General features: G+C 37.3%; 1 protein-coding gene across 3 annotated transcripts in view; it reads right to left on the reverse strand.

Annotated features, from left to right (window-relative positions):
• The window catches only part of LOC115216585 (X-ray radiation resistance-associated protein 1-like), a 94,171-nt gene that overhangs the window by 77,354 nt on the left and 3,043 nt on the right, over positions 1-13,774 (reverse strand). For all 3 annotated transcript variants that reach the window (XM_036506345.1, XM_036506344.1, XM_036506343.1), the window contains exons 2-3: positions 5,395-5,567; positions 1,174-1,318 (exon numbers count right to left, since the gene is read on the reverse strand). In XM_036506345.1, coding sequence (XP_036362238.1) covers positions 1,174-1,318; positions 5,395-5,567 — 318 coding nt within the window. The remainder of the gene's footprint in view (positions 1-1,173; positions 1,319-5,394; positions 5,568-13,774) is intronic.

Below are 13,774 nucleotides of genomic sequence, written 5' to 3' on the forward strand. Positions count from 1 at the left end.
GGAGCACCGCCTTTAGTCGAGCAAATCGACCCCGGGACTTATTCTTTGTAAGCCCAGTACTTATTCTATCGGTCTCTTTTGCCGAACCGCTAAGTGACGGGAACGTAAACACACCAGCATCAGTTGTCAAGCAATGCTAGGGGGACAAACACACAAACACACACACACACACACATATATATATATATATATATATATATATACGACAGGCTTCTTTCAGTTTCCGTCTACCAAATCCACTCACAAGGCATTGGTCGGCCCGGGGCTATAGCAGAAGACCCTTGCCCAAGATGCCACGCAGTGTTCATTTTTTAAACATTTTCTGCAGCTTTGGTTTCTCTTTTTGCCCTCAACTTGTCAGAGAAAAGTCTGAGTTTGTTAATGATTTCTATGGTTAATTGTCCTACAGATGAGAAAAATTTCTTCCAAAACCAGTGAGGAGGGTATTTATAGGCAAGCATTTCGAAACAAGCAGCTGCTCTTCCCTGATTAGAAATTTACAATTACACCAATAATAATTGGTGCAGGTGGTTTTGTTAATAAATTTTCTAAGTGACAATCTAGGAAAGCTAGGATTCCCAAGCAAAGAAAATTACAAATTGTCACACACTGCAAAACAGAAACAGTAAAAATGTGCATTTATAAGACTTTTCTAAAGCTCAACATGTAACTCTTATCATTGTTGTTAGTCCAAATTCCAATGGAGAAGTTTTATTTCCTTGTTAGAAACTAGTTCCTTCTTTGTAGAAATAATTAAATAATTATAACTGAATAATAGACACAAATCATATATGCATACAGCAAGATATGGTAGTGATTTTACTTAGCTTGGTGTGTTTTCTCAAGTACAGTAAATTGTCCGAATTCCCAGTCCTTTGTCATTTCCTCAGTGAGGCCCAGCATCCAACGATCCTTTCTCACCACTTTGTCCCATGTCTTCCTGGGTCTACCCCTTTCACAGGTTTCCACCACAATTCGAGCTCGGCAGCAAAACAGAAATAAAATTTTAACATTTATTCTTTCTGTGTAGCCTGGTCCAGTACCAAATGATCCATGGCCTGAAACTGATTTACAGCCTGGTGGTTGGAGACCCCTATTCTACAGGGTTAGCAATTAATGAGCAAAACTGTTAAAAAAAAAAAAAAAGAATTTGAAAACTTCATTCTCACATACCTAATTTCAAAGAATTATCTTCAGCATCAATGACTTCCAAGTTTGTGAAGAAATGAAAATCTTCAGAATTGGCAAGATTTAGCCCTTGGTTTGAGATTTTTAAGCTGAATAGTTCTTCTGGATCTGTAACTTTGCAATGTTTCAGCTAGAAGGGGAAAAACAATAAACTGAAAATTTAAGGAAAAAAAGTAGAATAACAACATTTATAAAAAGTGATTCCAATTTTGGAGTAACCCAAGTCTCAATTTCAGCTGAAGGTAAATAAAACTTATTTCTATAATAAACTATATTATTCATTATTATCTAACAAAAGCTATAATATAGTATATTCTATAATACACTAAATTCTATAATATAACAGTGTGTTCTATAATGCAGTTTATTCTACATCAAAATAGTGTATTCTACAATATAGTATATTCAATAATATATGACTATAGTCTATTATATAATTGTGTATTTTCTTAAGTTATTAGATATGATGTGTATATAAACAGTTTAGTTACTTGTTTTGCTGGGATTGGTCAAATACCACCAAGGCCGAATTTTACCTTTCATCCTTTCGGGGTCAATAAAATAAGTACCAATTGAGCAGTGGGGTTGATGTAATCTACTTACATCCACTCCCAGAAGTGGTAGCCTTGTGCCAAAATTTGAAACCAATATTTACTTCTTTTGCCAAAACATAACCCAATTTTGGGGTACCAATCCATCAATTATAGTATATTTCCATTGCTTATACTTTGAAACCGTAGTTAATGAAAAATAATGCTGATTACCTGGGTTTAATTCTATGGTGAAGAAGACTGTTGTTTCTACACTATAAAAGGAGGAGGAGGAGGTATGTTTTTACATTGTAGAAAGAAAATAAAAATGTTATTTAAACTTATGTAAAAATATATCATAATCATATCAGGCTTGGAAAATTCTTTAAAAAGATTGGCTCTTTCTTTGTCTTTCCACAAAAGTATCTATCTGGCAAAGCAACCAGCTTATCCTCTAAAGAATTAAACTGGTAACTTATAGCAACTAAAACTAAATACATTTAAGGACATTTTTAAAAAGATTTTTGAGACATTCCTTTATGGATTTTGCTTTCTAGATATGGCTTGGATTTCATTACTGGAATTAATCTTTGCACATAATACAGTATTGAACTGGTACAACTGTTGTACTCCGTAAGATTGCAGCTATGTACTTGATAACACCTTAAGGGTTTAAATATTCTTTTCTACTCTAGGCACAAAGCCCTAAGGGTTTAAATATTGTCTTAAGATAAGGTGGCAAACCGGCTGAATCATTAGCATGCGGGGCAAAATGCTTAGCGGTATTTTGTCCGGCGAGCTGGCAGAAACATTAGCACGCCAGGCGAAATGCTTAGCCGTATTTTGTCTGCCGCTACGTTCTGAGTTCAAATTCCGCCGAGGTCAACTTTACCTTTCATCCTTTTGGGGTCGATTAAATAAGTACCAGTTATGCACTGGGGTCGATATAATCGACTTAATCCGTTTGTCTGTGCTTGTTTGTCCTCTCTGTGTTTAACCCCTTGTGGGTAGTAAAGAAATAGGTATTTTGTCCATCTTTACATTCTAAGTTCAAATTCTGTCACTTTTGGGGCCAATATAATAGACTTACCCCTTCCCCCAAAATTGCTGGCCTTGTGCCAAAACTTGAAACCAATATTGTCTTAGGTAAATCAGTTTCAGTTTTTGTGTCTAATTTTAACTGCATAGAGCATATAAATACAAATAAAATAGCCTGTATAATATCTATAGTACGTGTGAAACTATAAATTTTTTGTTTAGTTATGTTTTATGAAGGTTGTCCTGAAGTGGGTGTAACATTTTTATTAGTTGACTTATGGCTTTCAAACAGCACATGTTAGTAGAGTAACTCTTCCTCCATGCAAAGGTACTACTCAACATAGTCTCCATAAGAAGCAATGCATCTGTGCCATCACTGAACCCAACTCACAAATTCGCTTTCAAAAAATTCAAGTGTGCACTGTTATAACCAATTTTTCACAGTCACTTTCCCCTTCTTAGCATCATGAAATTATTGTCCCAGGAGAGTGTCCTTCCTCACACCAAACAAATGGAAGTTAGAGGGTACCAGATCTGGATTGTAAGGTGGATATCATCATCATTGTTCGACCATGGTTGAGACAATGGAATTTACTATGTTACGTCAGATTTCACGGTCCATCATAGCATTACGGAGGTCCTGTTGCTGGATGCCTGTATCCCTGGAGATTACATCAGGATAGGAGAGTGTGCGCCCTCTGGTATCGCGAGCAGATGGCTTCCAGAGGAGAAGAGTTGAAATTACCTCGTTTTCAGCTCTACAACAATGTCCAGCAAACTGGACTCTTCTACCTTTCACAAGAGATGATACAGGTGATAATTTCCCATATATTTGTACTTTGGTTGGATGACGCTTCCACGAGAGATTTTGAGCTCTCATAAGGAGGCGAGTGTAAGTTCCATCCAACCGCCTCTCAAGCTTCTTTGATAACGTCCAGGTTTCTGAGCCATATAGTAGAATTGGTTCGACTGTGGCTTCGAAATCCTCTAGGAGGGTAGTAGTAACCTATCCAGTCCATGCTAGTATGGAAAGCAATGTAAAAACTATAATGATTATAATGATTATGAAGAAGATGATGATAATGATGACAATTTCTAAATATCTTAATGCATTCCAAGACTTGTACTCTGCAGCAGAAATGTCAAGACCGATCCTTATGGTGGTGTAAAGCACTCATGGCAATGCCACATAAAAGTGCCCATGCAGGGCCATGTCAGAACACTCATGTGGTGTTCTTCTTGGTTCGAAGAAAAAAATAAAGGGAAAAAAAGTGGGGATAAGGTAACCACTGACTAGGCCAATTTGCTGATTATCTGATTCCTAGGCAAAGATGTGTTGTTGTTGTTGACCTTCAGTGCAGTTGAACAACTAATCCCAACCAATCGGGATTCACAGTATTGGTTATACTATTCATCGTTTTGATCACTGAATATAAGACATAGCTTATAAGACCTCCATTCAGGTGATGTTCCTGAGTTACCATCTCACCCTTATATGCCAATCCATCACACGGTTACCCCTTTACAGCTGGGTGGATGGATACAACATGAAAGGAAATGTTTTCCTCAAGAACACAGCACAGCTGATCTGGGAATCAAAACCATGATCTCATGAAGGCATGATTCCCTAACCATGGGGAATGTGGATCATTTTTAAGATTCTTGTTTGGTCTCTTCCTTCTAATGGCTTCCCTCATCTCTTTGAGTGTCCCAATGTAGGGCTTGCTGTTCATGGTACAGCCATATTCCAGAAAATCGAGGAGAATGATGCATTTTCATACCCTCAAAACAGTCATCATGACTCTCTATGCCGACCGCTAGCTCTTGAACTTCTTAGGCCTTGGAGAAATGGTGTGATGCCATTCCATGGACAGACCTTTGTTTCTGGATCATAAAGACATAGCCACATTTCATCCCCAGCTAACGATCTGGAAAAAAAAAAAGATATTTATCTTCACTGGCTTCAAATAATTCCTAAAAATCTTAGCAGACTTTCACTCTTTTCTCCCTCAGATCAGGTGTTTGCTGCCAAGGTGCCCAATTTGGACACTCTTTCCAATACCCAAAGTCTTCCAGCATGTTCTTCTGTAATGCATTGTGTGGCAAGCTCATGAATTGTGACTCATCTGTCATCATAAATGACTTCATCTACTTGCAAGCAATTCATATCAGTGGGTGCAGTTCATGGGTTTCCACAGTATGGTTTGTGCTCAGAGATGGTTTCCCCTTCTTTAAACGTCTTCATCCATCTGTGCACATTACTTTTATCAATGGTGTCATCTCCAATAAACAACCCGTAGCCTTCTATAAATGTTAGACAGTCTGCAACCCTTCCTACAAGAACTCACAGCACATTGCTTCTCCTTGGAACCCATTATTTGTCTGTAATGAAGAAGAAAAGGATGAAGAGTTGCTTTAAAGGAAGTGTGCAATTTGAACAATGTATGCCAGCTAATAAAAAGTTACACCTACCTTTACATTACTTCCAGTACGACCCTTGTAATTTACTACTATAAAACTCCTAGCTTTAATCAGAAATATCCTGAAAGTCAACAAACTTAAGCATATCAAATTGCATGAGGTAACAATTTTGAAACAAATCAAATTATTGGTATGACTGAAACCTTGTACAACTTACAATATAAGGAGTATCAAAAAGAAAAGAAGATTTTTGCCAAATGCCTTTGGGAGATTTTCTTTGTGTATGTTGTTTTAATCGTTCTTTGATTTCCTCATTGGACATAATCTTTGTTTTTAATACAGTATTGAGACGGCGCAGCTGTTCTGCTTTGTAAGACTGTAGCCATGCACCTGGTAATACACAAAAGAAGTGGTTTTTCAGTCAGGGCTTTTTTTTTTTAATAATATGCTTCAGACTAAAGTAGATGTGCTATAGTGACAGTGTGCATGTGTGCGCAAAAATTGATGGTAGTCATCAGAGTAGATGTGCTAAGGTTACAGTGTACTTGTGAATGCAACAACTGATGATAGTGATCAAAGTATATCATCATCATCATCATCATCATCATCGTTTAATGTCCGTTTTCCATGCTAGCATGGGTTGGACGGTTCAACTGGGGTCTGGGGAGCCAGTAGGCTGCGCCAGGCCCAGTCTGATCTGGCAGTGTTTCTACAGCTGGATGCCCTTCCTAACGCCAACCACTCCGAGAGTGTAGTGGGTGCTTTTTATGTGCCACCTGCACAGGTGCCAGACGAGGCTGGCAACGGCCACAATCGGATGGTGACCATATCATTATGATAAGCAGTGAGAACAGTGTAAAATTCTGTAAAATCACTGTGTGCCTCACTAGCTTCCAGTATTTAGTTCAAGACCTACTGTTGGAGGGGAAAAGCAGCAAATAGCCACTGCTATATCATTATGTTAACAAAGAAAGTAAACATTACATTTACCACTTCTGTAAGATAGTGACAAGCAAAGCAAACAAATGCCAACCTTTATGTACATACCAAATATGTATGTATGTATGTATGTATGGTATGTATGTATGTATGTATGGTATGTATGTATGTATGTATGCATGTATCTATGCATGTATTGTATGTATGTATGTATGTATGTATGTATGTATGTATGCATGTATTGTATGTATGTATGCATGCATGTATTGTATGCATGTATGTATGTATGTATGTATATGTATGTATGTATGTATGTATGCATGTATTGTATGCATGTATGTATGCATGTATTGTATGTATGTATGTAGGCATAGGTGTAGCTGACTGGTAAGAAGCTTGCTTCCCAACCACATGGTTCCGGGTTCAGTCCCACTGCATGGCACCTTGGGCAAGTGTCTTCTACTATAGCCAACCATAGCCTCATGAGTGCATTTGTTAGACAGAAACTGAAAGAAGCCTGTCGTATATATATATATATATATTATATATATATATATATATATATATTTTTATGTGTGAGCATGTTTGTCACACACACACACACACCACACACACAACATCATCACTTGACAACTGATGCTGGTGTGTTTATGTCACTGTAACTTGGTGGTTTGGCAAAAAAAGACCGATAGAATAAGTACTAGGCTTACAAAGAATAAATCATGGTGTCAATTTCTTTGACTAAAACCCTTTAAGGTGGTGCTCCACCATGGCTACAGTCAAATGACTGAAGCAAATATAAGAGTAAAAGAGTATACACACATGACAAGCTTCAATTCAAATACCACCTTTTATTCACACAACCTTTGTTGTCTCATGACTATTGCAGCATGCAATGGGATTGAACACAAAACCATGTGGTTGCAAAGTTAACTACTTAAACATATAGCCATACCTACACCTATAACATCATGATATTAAGTCGATTACATCGACCCCAGTGCGTATCTGGTACTTAATTTATCGACTCCAAGAGGATGAAAGGCAAAGTCGACCTCTGAGTTCAAATTCCGCCGAGGTCGACTTTGCTTTTCATCCTTTCGGGGTCGATAAATTAAGTGTCAGTTACGCACTGGGGTTGATGTAATCGACTTAATACCTTTGTCTGTCCTTGTTTGTCCCCTCTGTGTTTAGCCCCTTGTGGGTTACATCGACCCCAGTGCGTAACTGGTACTTAATTTATCGACCCCGAAAGGATGAAAGGCAAAGTCAACCTCTGAGTTCAAATTCCACCGAGGTCGACTTTGCCTTTCATCCTTTCGGGGGTCGATAAATTAAGTACCAGTTACGCACTGGGGTCGATGTAATCGACTTAATCCCTTTGTCTGTCCTTGTTTGTCCCCTCTGTGTTTAGCCCCTTGTGGGTAGTAAAGAAATAGATACATGTTAATCAATATGAAATATAGCAGAATCATAACAATAGATTTAATGGAAAAGCTAATTCAGATAAGTTGCAACCACTTCCTCAATATATATATATATATATATGTATAAAAAATACAAACTGGGACAAGAACGCAAAACATTTTGAAGACGATACAAAAAACATGGACGGGACATTCGAAGCCTTCAATCTTCAGTCAAGAACCGGATCATCCTCGCAATTTCGGCTGATTAATCTTGAGATTGCTCCAATCTGGTTAGCCCCAAGGAAAAACTAAGCTAAGTGCATTAGATTCTTTGGAAGAAGGCTTTGAATGTATACAAAACAAGGACAGAAAAACGGACGATGTTACACGAATATGAATACAAAAATAATATGTAAAAACAATAATAATAATACGTAAAAACAATAATGATAATAATAATAATATATATGTGTGTGTGCATATATCACCGTGACCGATCAGGCTATCAGATATTGTTACATATCGCTAGTGACAATGCGCTTGACATTGTTTTAGCCTGCAAATGACGCCACCCTGCTGGCTAAGCAAGCAGGCCAACAGAAGAAAGAATGAGAGAAAGTTGTGGCAAAAGAGTACAGCAGGGATCGATGTATATTATATAGGAGTGTCAATGGAAAAGAGAAGGAAAGGAAGAAAGAGAAGAGAAATAAGAAAACCTGTGTTGATATCTTTGCAGTTGGTCAGTCCTTTTAATATAAAATGATTATTGGCTTTTAGAAATGGCAAACCCAGCTGGTCATTTCAAGGGGGGTAAAATGTTATTTTTCAAAAAATTGTCTGGATTTCTTTTTATCATTGTCTTGTGAGAGTGTGTGTGTGGGGGGGTGCCTGGGTATCTGAAAGGAGTGTCAATGGAAAAGAGAAGGAAAGAAAGAATGAAGAAAGGAAGAAGAAATAATTGTGTTGACATCTATACCGATGTTTAGTTCTTTCAATCCAATGTTTAATTCCTGTGCTGACATGGGTTGGAGAATCTGGATGAAAGATTGTTTTTATTTATGTATATGTACATATGTGTAGTACTGTGTGTGTGTGTGTGCGTGTGTGTTTAATACAATTTACTTTACAAAATTGGTCCTTCATCTAGTACAAATTATTATAGAAATATTTTCAGCCATTCAATTTGGGAGAGAATTTTGTTATGAAGTATTTTCCCATATTTTTCCTGAAGGAGGTGTCATTCTTTGGGCATTTTTAGAAGGGAAAGATCTTAAATTGTCCTTCTCCACATGTATCTAGGTGTTTACTCAGTGGAATCTTTCGCAGTTCCTCCTGTTGGACATGTTGTCGGTGAATTCTGGCTCATTGGCATAAAGAATTTCCAGTTTCGCCTATATAATTCTCCTTACATGTGGGGCAAGTTATGCAGTTCATTACATTCTGCGTCTTACAGTTCATGTCTGCATTTACTTTGAATATGTGGCCACTCTTAAATTTTATTTGTTTGTCTCCCTCTATATATTTGTAGGTGGGGTTACTGCTCATCCCACATCTACCAACTCTGCATTCTTTTACAAAGAATTCGGTTTTAGTCGCTGATGAGAATTTTGCTCTTGTTAGTTGTTTCTTCAGATTTTTGTCTTGTCATTTACTGTTTTTTATGCAATATTCGTTTAATATGTTTCCCATTTTTGGGGCTTCTGCCACTGATTTTCTTGTCTTTATGGGGTCCTTTTATAAATATATATATATATATATAAGTAGACAGTTCAAGTAGACATTGTTTGGTTTAAGTAATTTTGACCTATTGCCATCAAGCACCACCATATTACTAGTTTAAAATCTGATTGAGAAGCTATTCTAGAAAGTTCTACCCAAAATTCTGTCCTGAAATCTATTCTAATTCTTATCTTTTCTACATGATAAAGAGTTATTCCACACACATCTCTCTCTCTCTCTCTCTCTCTCTCTCTCTCTCTCTCTCTCTCTCTCTCTCTCTCTCCTCTCTCCTCTCTCTCTCTCTCTCCTCTCTCTCTCTCTCTCTCTGATGAACTTCTTGTCTAAGGTCCTGTCATCTTTTTCCATCTTCCTAAATACTTCGTAATGATGTTCAGTTTATATGACAATATTGAAAAGCTTGCCTAAATATTGTTTGTTTGAGACTATGGACACAAACGTACTCATGCACCACATCACTCTATCCAGCATACTATGTCACCATATCACATAACGATGCTATCTAATCAAGTCTTTGCTACTGTATCATCATACCATGTGGGTATGCTATTGCCACTGAACCATCACCATAGTATGTAGACCTGTTTGTGCCTTCCAAATGCTGTTTTTACTGAGATCTCCCTTTTTAGTAGAAGAAATAGCTATAACCCTTTGACTGCTATTTCTAAATTCGGTATGTGGTAAGGCAACTCGTTGCTAAACCCTTATTGCTTAGTATTACTTATATATATATATATATATATATATATATATACACATACATACATATATATATAAATAATTTGGGAAAACAAATTTCTAAATCAATCAGGTGTAACCCTTCAGCATTATATGCATCTACATATCGTACTTTGGGGTCTTATTTATCGTATATTTTTATATATTTATCTATAAATATACAAACCATTCTCACAAATTTTTCAGGGCATCCTAGCTTTTTTAGGATCTCCCAAAGTGCAATTCTATTGATAGAATCAAATGCTTTTGTTAGGTCAATGAAAACTTGGTATAAGTCCATATCCTCTTCGATGCACTTCTCTTGCAACTGTCTAGCTGAAAATATCATATCCATAGTACCCTGACTATCCCTAAACCCACATTGCGATTCTGGTAGAACCTCATCAGCAATGTGCAGAAGCAATCTATCCAGCATTGCCCTACAGAAGACCTTTCCAGCAACAGCTAACAGACAGATGCTGTGATAATTATCACAGACATCCTTTCCACCTTTAGATTTATATAGTATCTCCATAGTTGCATCACACTAATCCGGAAGAACCTCTTCACTTTGCCAAACCCTCTGAATCACATCTGTCAACATTGCACAGAGATGATCACCACCATATTTATATATCCCTGCACCTAGTCCATCTATGCCAGGGGCCTTTCCATTGTTCAATTTCCTGATTGCTGCCTTTATTTCAGCCAGGTTTGGAACTTCTGCTATAAGATGTTTTAATGGTCTCTCGGGTATATTATCAAGAAAAGAGAGATCAACTTCAGTGGGTCTATTGAGCAACTCATCAAAATGTTCTTTCCATCTCCCAACAATATCTTTAGGATTTGTTAATAATTCTGTGCCATCCTTGCTCTGAAGTGGCACAACCTTTGATGAAACTGGTCCATAAACTTTTTTCAAGAGAGAGTAAAAAAGTTTGGAATTGTTAGCATTTGAAGCTTCTTGGCTTTCATCGCATCTATCACTCAATTTTTCTGCATCATCCATAGCTTCCTCGGCACTTGCTTTTTCAGCCTTGATATATGTAGCCACTGTACTGTTCATTGACATGTCAACATTTTGCAACATGTTAAATGCCTTTCGTTTCTCCTCTAAGATAAGATTAACTTCTTCATCATTATCGCCAAACCAATCTTGGTGTTTTTTTTACAACAAAGCCAAGAATGTTACTACAAATCTTGTACACTCTTTCTTTGAATGACTTCCATCACAGGACAAATTATTTATCTCACTCACAAACTCATTGCGTACTGACGGAATCTTAAGCTTATTCACATCGATCTATTTAGGCAATTTGTCACTATTTGCTCTAACATTAGACTTGACAACAGGATTCACCTTGGCATGCAAAAGCCTATGATAAGTCCAGCACTCTGCACTACACACCACTCGTACAATAACCAAGTCCCTAATATCTCATTTCCTGGTGAGGATGTAATCTGTAAGATGCTGTTTCTTAGAACCAGGGTGCATCCATGTCATTTTATAGTTATTCTTTAGTCGAAACATTGTATTCATGACACACAAGTTCATTTCTACGCACATTTGTAACAGTAGCAAACCATTACTGTTGGAACTCTCAACCCCATGCTTTCCTAGGACACCCCAAATCTCCCAATCGGCACCAACGGGAGCATTAAAATCACCCGAAATGACAACTTAGTCATCATGGGGGATATTGCGTATAATCTCTGTAAGTGATAGATAGAAGGCAAGTTTATCATCCTCTGATGAATTCTTAGTTGGAGCATATGCACTTATGAGTGTTGCATAGTGACCTTTTCTTAATGGAAGTCTTAAAGACATCAAACAATCCAAATGACCACATGGTAGTTCCTCAAGTTTTGAAGCCAGGGTGGTTTTGATAGCAAATCCCACTGCTGATTCTCTCTTATAGGTCTTTTCTCTACCGCTCCAAAAGAAATGATATCCAGCAGATTATTCTATGAAATTCCCCTTTCCATGAATTCTTGTTTCAGCTAATGCTACAACATCCGTATCATACCGCTGTAACTCTTTTGCAACAAGCGCGGATTTTCTCTCTGGACGAGACTTCAAACAATCATTGTCTAACAACGTTCAAACATTCCAGCATCCTATATTCATAGGCTTGCATCTTAACTTAGATTTACTCACAGTTGCAGGACGATGACCGGATCCAGGGACACCTGCCAGGCCAGACCACAGAACAAAATGTTCCAGAGACCTTTTTGCCATTTACTTCATTATCAATATGAACTTTTATTGTTTAGATGTACCTTATTAAGCTTCGGCCAGCCATGTACATACAAGATGTCCATTTCTTTGCTCTCTCCAGCAATACCTGCGCTTGACGTTTTTTAAAGTGAGGAAAAGTTTTGCAGAGCAACCATTCCCACTCTCTAAACTACAAAGCATGATCCAAAAAGAAGAGCAAATCGACATCATTGGGTGCATTTGCAGTTGCAGGTTTATATCTGAGTGTCCTTCTCCTATTCTTTGCCCAACCAAAGGCTAACTACAAGAGATCAGTGAAGTATTTAAATTCAGAGTTACTTTCTTGTAGATAGACTGCCTTCGCCATGGCTTGGAGAAATAGAGGAGCTCTATCCACCACTCATCTTTATATATAAAACTAAAGTTGTGTGTCTGTCTCCTACGATTTAGATTCCTAACTACTCCCACATTTTGCGGTGCAGTTTAACCAAAACCAGGTATCTTATAGTCGTGATTCATATCGAGCCCTTCTGGGTATTAGCATGCGTCTACAATGAGTCTACGATTTTTAAAATAATTTACCATCATTTTTTCCATTTTAATGCATTTTTTCGCTATTATATAAGGGAAGTAACTCTCTAAAAATGTCTACGATGAGTCAACGATTTAAAAAAAAATTTACCATCATTTTTTTTCCATTTTTAATGCATTTTTTGCTATATTTTGGCTATAACTCTCTAAAAATGCTTATATAGTTATTTCCCTTACAAACCCGAGCAACGCCGGGCGATACTGCTAGTCTTTATATATAAAACTAAAGTTGTGTGTCTATCTCCTACGATTTAGATTCCTAACTACTCCCACATTTTGCGGTGCAGTGTAACCAAAAGCGGGTATCTTATAGTCGTGATTCATATCGAGCCCTTCTGGGTATTAGTGCGCATCTACAATGAGTCTATGATTTAAAAAAAAATTTACCATCATTTTTTCCCATTTTTTAATGCATTTTTTGCTATTATATAAGGGAAGTAACTCTCTAAAAATGTATTATTAAATCTCAGAACGTAAAAAGCTACAGTAACACCAACCCCCCTTTGTGGTTAGCCATATTGAGATGGCTATTATACTTTACATCTCTAAAAATGCTTATATAGTTATTTCCCTTACAAACCCGAGCAACGCCGGGCGATACTGCGAGTCTATTTATAAAAAGAAATTCAGGTAAGAGAAATAAATACAAATTAAAAATTGGGATAAAAACTGAGTAAATTTTAAAATAAGATTGACATACAATATATACAATTTAAAAGCACAATATACAATATGTACATACGCATGCTGAAACACAGTACTTTTCATACACATACACACAGAGCTTAAAATGCAATATATACAATATACACACACACAAACACACGTAGTTGAATGGCCATTGACCACTTTATAGTTCCTCCGCCCTTTGACGGGTCTCATTTTTTGTCTAGCAGGGTGTTCAACAAGCACCCACTTCACCAAGCAAGCCTGGCGGGGTTGCCAGTTTAGTCGCCGATGACCCGACCATGGAACAGGTTGTACTG

Source organism: Octopus sinensis, linkage group LG10, assembly GCF_006345805.1.
Source record: "Octopus sinensis linkage group LG10, ASM634580v1, whole genome shotgun sequence".
NCBI lineage: Eukaryota > Metazoa > Mollusca > Cephalopoda > Octopoda > Octopodidae > Octopus > Octopus sinensis.